The following is a 6,994-nucleotide window of genomic DNA, read 5'->3' on the forward strand; positions in this document are numbered from 1 at the left end:
GAGCAGGGAGCCCGATGCGGGACTCGATCCTGGGACTCCAGGATCATGACCTGAGCCGAAGGCAGTCGCTTAACCAACTGAGCCACCCAGGCGCCCCAATAAAATCTTTTTAAAAAAAGAAGATAAAAATACTAAGCCAGAAAAGGGTCAAATATATTTGGCAATATATAGTAGCCAATCCTGCTACTCCCTCTGAAGGGGAATTGATTACAGGATTTAATTGTAGTTAGTAGCCCCAAAATTTCAAGCCATCAATTTCAATTTTACTTTCCCCCAGTATCTCCACCTACCCCCCATCCGTTGTTTCTTGTTAGAGTGGCTCACAAATCGCAAAATCCACATATATGCATTTCCCTGCCTCTAATAGATGTATTAATGGAACTCCTAGTGAGAGGCCTACCATATTTTCCCCATCATAGAAATTAGAGATAAGGGCCTTCCTAGAACTGTGTGATCTCTGTGTAAGCAAATTTAAATTCTATTTATTTTATGAGTGGCTACAGTATTAATGGTGCTTCAGTCTGCAGTAAATATTCTTAACATTCCAACTGATATATTTGAAAAAGAAAACTGGTTTTTTGTTTGTAGTTTTAATAAATAAAGTTTATTTATATTTAAGTTTAAATAAATAAAGATTTATTTATTTGGAAGAAAGAGTGTGCACAGTGGGGAGGGGCAGAGGGAGAGGGAGAGAGAGTTCCAAGCGGACTCCAGGCTGAGCACAGAGCACAACGCAGGGCTTGACCTCACGACACTGAGATCATGACCTAAACCAAAACCAAGAGTCAGATGCTTAACCGACTGTGCCACCAGGCACCCCAAGAAAACTGGTTTTTAGATGTTGCCTGCTTTATAAGTTATCAAGCTGTCATTGTTACTTAGTTTGATGGCAGTTAAACTAAATATTAAAAGCAAGTATATAAATGAATATCATTTTGTATTTTAAATGCTTTCTTTAAACTCTGGCCAGTTTTCTTTAAAAGCTGGTATGTTATACTGTGAAAAAAAATCACCCTTCCTTATAGCCTTGAAGAACTGTTCCTGATTTAACTCTAGAAAGATTTTTTTTTTTAAAACTATCTTTCAGGGGCTCCTGGGTGGCTCAGTCGGTTAAACATCTGCCTTCAGTTCAGGTCACAATCCCGGGGGTCCTGGGATGGAGTCCCTCATCTGGCTCCCTGCTCAGTGGGGAGTGTGCTTCTCCCTCTCTCCCCCCCCACTCATGTTCTCTCTCTCTCTCTCTCTCAAATAATATCTTTAAAAAAAAAAAACTATCTTTCATATTTTCCCTGAAAACAACTAATGTTGTAGTTCAGTCTCTTTCACAGAGAAATTAATTGTTCCCAGTGTCCACTAAAGTAAATATTCCTTCTATAGGTCATTGAGTTCATTTCCCTGCTACCTTTCCACTTTTTAAAGAGCTGCAGCCTATCCCCATAACTCTAATTTTAATTTAAAAAAAATTTTTTTAAACCTTAAGTATTCTTTATTCTGTTCAGACCACATCAGTTTTATGACAATTTAAAAATGCCAGTTTCTTCTTATTTTGGTTTCTGGCTGGAGAACTTCCCAAAGCATTTTGTTTAGAACCTGCCTTGCTTGGTGCCACTACCTGCTTGAGGTCCATTTTTCAGATTATCTGTTATGGTATTATAACTTCTAGCTACACAAACGAATAACTAGAAGAAAATGTCATTTATGAATAAACAACACAAAGATCAGGATAAATTGAAATTGTGCCCCACTCCTTTGACTTGTCTTAGCAGCCTACTTTTAAGACCCAGAATGGAGTGCCAAGCTACGGACACTAATTCTCTCTTCTCAAGTGTACAGATTCATCAAAAATAATATGATAAAACATTTCTTTTAAATTAGTATCCTTTCGGGCACCTGGGTGGCTCAGTTGGTAAAGCGACTGCCTTCGGCTCAGGTCATGATCCTGGAGTCCCGGGATCGAGTCCCACATTGGGCTCCCTGCTCAACAGGGAGTCTGCTTCTCCCTCTGACCCTCCTCCCTCTCGTGCTCTCTGTCTCTCATTCTCTCTCTCGCAAAAAAAAAAAAAATTAGTATCCTTTCATATTCTGAATATATTTTGTTTCCTATTAAGCACAAAATGGATAATTTTGTTGGAAATCTCATTATCTTTTTGTTTTTCTGATCATATAAGCTTCTTACTTTGGGTTTAGCTTGTCTTCCAGATAAATTGCCCAAAATGACTCCAGACAGACTGGTGTTTTTAACAGAGGATTTGCTGTATAACAGAAAACATTTTCTGTCTGGTGGGTGGTTGGTGGTGGTGGTGGTTGTTTTTCTATAAATCCAGGAAAGATATAGGAAAATGGATTTAAGTTCTTTGGTTTTGTTTTGTTTTAAAAGATATCCTAAAACGTCACGGCCAAGGAAGAGAGTTTTAAAATATTATGTGTTATTTGAACACTAGCCTTTGGGAGAATTTGATAAGCAGTTTATAGGGTTTTGGGGTGTTTTTTTTTTTCCTTTTTGGTATGGTTTTCAAACATTTTTTTAAGCTGCCAAGACCCTTTTTTTCAAATAAAATCTTATGCTGCAACCTCAACTTAGAAAACAGTGTTTTCTTATAATATTGTTCACTTATAATATTGACTCATGAAGTTAATCAGTGAAAATGCTGGAGCTTGGAAGGCCCTTACTCTCTTATCTTAACCTCAGTGCTCCCACTTTTTGTTTTGGTGGCCCAGTATTAAGAAAATTTTCTTAATATGAGAAATTCCTGAAAATAAACAGAAGTTGCTGGTGGTGGCACTGCTGCTGTCTCCTAACAGCTCACCTTGTAACCTCAGCATACTTTTCAGTTAAACAGAAATAACAAGAAAAGATTTATTCCTCGGTCTGCATATAAATTAACCACTTTCTCATTTACTGTTGTGTTACGGGGTTCTAGCATACTTTCCAAATGATGAGAGGCATTCATTTAAATATTTACAGCACAAAGAAATGAGTGACAACTAGTAGCATTGATATCCTACAGTGTGCTACATTTTGACATACATATTTGAGTGTGAATAGTATTTTAAATAGATAGGTACATGGGAAGTTTAGGACGCAGTTTGAAACCCATAGATCTAAAGAAATTTTACTATGTGTATGCCATAAAGACAGTGAACATAGCTCAGGAGGTCTTCAAGATAGGCACTTTTTTTTCGTATAATTCCTTGATAAGCCTTGAAAATACATAGTCTGGTTTGTACATTAAACCTAGAAATATGCATTGAGCTGTCTTTTTGGTTTAGTTATCAGTTGAAAAGATGAGTGAGAAGAATTTTTTTTTAAGATTTTTATTTTTTTTTAATTTATTTGGCAAAGAGAGAGAGAGCGCGCGCACAAGCAGGGAGAGTGGCAGGCAGAGGGAGAAGCAGGCTCCCTGCTGAGCAAGGAGCCGGATGCGGGACTCGATCCCAGGACCCCGGGATCATAACCTGAGCCAAAGGCAGATGCTTAACCAATTGAGCCACCCCGGTGCCCGAGAAGAATATTTTTAAGATTCATCATTTTATATAGAAATAAGGAATTTTGAGACTTTTTTTTCCTCTTATGCAAATAAGATCAAATTATATATTGACACAAATACACTCTACCTATATCATTCGAAACTTTTCAAAGTTCAGAGATCTATCGAGATTTTGATTTTTTGCTTATTTTGTTTTACTTTACCATTTGTAAATATATTTGTCTCTTTAACAATATTTTGATAATCTTTTCTATTTAGATTTGTGATTTTGGATTGGCCAGAGTGGAGGAATTAGATGAATCCCGTCATATGACTCAGGAAGTTGTCACTCAGTATTATCGGGCTCCGGAAATCCTGATGGGCAGTCGTCATTACAGCAATGCTATTGACATCTGGTCTGTCGGATGTATCTTTGCAGAACTACTAGGACGAAGAATACTGTTTCAGGCACAAAGTCCAATTCAGCAGGTATGATTTTACTTTAGGCTTTAGTAGCTTTCAGTTCTATTACAGATTTAAAGGAAAAACCGTCTTGCACACATGTGTGGGGCTTATTCATTGTACTGTCTTAAGTTGCTTTTAGCAAATTGAGGTTCATTTAAAATTCAGAAAGTTAGGAAGTTGAAGATTTCAGAGAGATTCATTTTGTAACTTACGAACCTATTAGAGGGAGTGTTGACTTTATTACATGCACTGATGCATAGCAGCAGACCCTGCTGTAACAGTTTGCACAGGTGTAATCTTCCACTGTTAGAGGGCCTCTGTTCTTTCTGACTGAATGGGTCAGACTCGAAAATGCATTTGATGCCTTAATGTACTTACACTTTGTGCTTAGAATATAAATTTTGAGTGTTGATTTCCTTAAATGTGAACATTTAAGAACATTTCGAACCTTTATTTTTGGGCTAACATATTTAAATATGGCAGAGAACATTAGGAGCTTATTAAAATGTAGCTTTAGGAAACCATTGGTGATACTTTATCTGCCCTAAGAGCTAATTCATTACCCCACATATTTTCTTGAGATAATTCTTAAGTATTGTTTTATCCTTAACAATAGTGTTTGCATGAGAATAATGTATCAATGATGTGCTCAGCCTGTAAAATCAAATTGGGGGGTTCAAATCCTAGCTCTGCCACTTACTATCTATTAATTCTTAGGCAAACTAAACCATTGTGAGGATTGTTGTGCAAATTAAAAGAAATAATAAAGCTGAAAATGAGGCCTGGCACATAGTAAGCACTCAGCAAATATTAACGACTATTATAGTAGTTATATGCCAGGATGTTAGGATTGCAGGGGTAAATAAGAAAAAGTTAGTTCCTGCCTTTGTGCAATTTTCACATGAGACAAAATAAATAAGTACACAAATAAATATAATGTAAGTAAGCTAAGTAATGATAAATTCTGTGGAGAAAAATTGAACCAGGTTAGGGATAGGGAATTATGATAGAGCAGAGCAGTGCTAAAGGGTTCTCTGAGAAAATGACATTCGAGGCATGACTCAAGTAAAATGAGGGAGCAAGATACTGAGCGTGTTTCAGGAAAAGGACAACCAACATAATTAAGCCTCTGAGGCAAGAACAAGTGTGGCCTGTTGGAGGGATGGCATGATCAAGGGGGAAGATTGTAGGAGACAGGTCAGAGAGAGAGAGAGCCTGACTGTGGTGACTGGATAAGGACTTTGGATTTTACTCTGTCCAAACTGTAATGGAAAGCTATATGAAGGTTTTGAGCAAGGGAGTGTTAAGATTTGATTGATCACATTTTAAAAGATCACCCTGACTACTGTGTATCTTTGTAAATAATTCATACACTTGGCCCAAAATGGAATAATTTCTTTTATACTCTTCTACAAAGAATTAACTGATACATTTGAAACTGTATATGCTATGATCAGCATTTGAAATTATTTCTCTGCTATACTTTCAAAGTCTATTTTTACCAAGTTTACATCTTAAAAATTGATCCTAGTGATAAAAAATTATCATATATAATTTTAATGCTGGGTACTACTGATAATACCCACTTTACTATTCAATTTCTTTAGAAAGTAGATTTTAATGGACCTACCTGTAAGACCCATCATATCTAGACATAAGAAACTGCCATACAGAAAAGCTTAAATAAAAGTTAAGGGGTTGGGGCGCCTGGGTGGCTCAGATGGTTAAGCGTCTGCCTTCGGCTCAGGTCATGATCCCAGGGTCCTGGGATCGAGTCCCACATCGGGCTCCCGGCTCAGCGGGGAGCCTGCTTCTCCCTCTGACCCTCTCCCCTCTCATGCTGTTTCTCTCTCGCTCGCTCTCTAAAAAAAAAAAAAAAGTTAAGGGGTTGTTTGAGACACCTGGGTGGCCCAGTCAGTTGAGCATCCGAGTTGATTTCGGCTCAGGTTATGATCTCAGGGTTGTGGGATCAGCCCCACATCGGTCTTTACACACTTATCGGGGAGTCTGCTTAAGATTCTCCCTCTCCCTCTGCCCCTCCCACCCTGTGTGTGGGGGGGTGGCGCACGCACGTGCGTGCACATGCATGCTCTCTTTCTTTAAGAAATAGATCTTAAAAAAAAAAAAAAAACGGGGTTGTTCAAATCCCATATATTGAACAAGGATCTTGGATTGCTGCTGAAAAGAACTGTGTGTGTGTGTGTGTAAAGTGTGAAGCAACTGGCGTAGGCAGGATTCAGATACCTGATTATCTAGAGAAATGCATAGGTCTTGAGTTTGCCAGTCTGATGTAGCCACTGACAGAGAACTCACATCTATCTATCATCAGTGTATTTTAGGATGAGAAATCAAGATCTAAAATGGGAAAAGATCTAACTTCTAAATGCAAGTAGTTATTTTCTGTAGCATATTCTCTGTATCTTTGAGAAATAAAAACCCTAGCAGACTTCATAAAAATGTTTCTCACCCATGGATCTTACCCATTTTAGACAACTTTCTGAATGTTTCCGTTGGTTTTCATGAGCCAGTCATTTTCTTCTACCTTTACAGTAGTTGTTAGAGGTCCAAAAGTATCACCGACATACTTTTCCCAAAAAGCTTTGTATAGAGATCTTCTATGGAATACAAGCTACTTGACCATCTCCATTATCCTGGAGGGCAGTGATCCTTATCTAAACTTGATAGTTTTCTTTTTTTTTTTTTAAGATTTTATTTATTTATTTGACAGAGAGAGTGCGTGAGCAGGGAGGAGGAGCAAGGGGAGAGGGAGAAGCAGCTCCCCACTGAGCAGGGAGCCCAATGTGACTCGATCCCAGGACCCTGGGATCATGACCTGAGCTGAGGGCAGACACTTAACCAACTGAGCCACCCAGACGCCCTAAACTTCATATTTTTGATAAGTGCAGAAAGTAGTGCTTTATATCTGGCAATCCCAGTACAAGGAAAAGAAGTATTCTGTAGGTAAGAATTTTCCATCCTGGAGGGATCTGAATGATATGTTATTGCTAATTAGGTTATGCAGTTAGAACAGTTTTCGCACTACAGAAGATTGTAAAGGCGGT

At 38.2% G+C, this 6,994-nt stretch overlaps 1 protein-coding gene across 1 annotated transcript in view; it reads left to right on the forward strand.

Annotated features, from left to right (window-relative positions):
• The window catches only part of NLK (nemo like kinase), a 167,823-nt gene that overhangs the window by 138,154 nt on the left and 22,675 nt on the right, over nt 1-6,994 (forward strand). Inside the window, exon 6 of the mRNA XM_081805422.1 lies at nt 3,747-3,956. Coding sequence (XP_081661548.1) covers nt 3,747-3,956 — 210 coding nt within the window. The remainder of the gene's footprint in view (nt 1-3,746; nt 3,957-6,994) is intronic.

The sequence above is a fragment of the Leptonychotes weddellii genome, chromosome 15 (genome assembly GCF_054177405.1).
Source record: "Leptonychotes weddellii isolate Sample4059 chromosome 15, ASM5417740v2, whole genome shotgun sequence".
Classification (NCBI taxonomy): domain Eukaryota; kingdom Metazoa; phylum Chordata; class Mammalia; order Carnivora; family Phocidae; genus Leptonychotes; species Leptonychotes weddellii.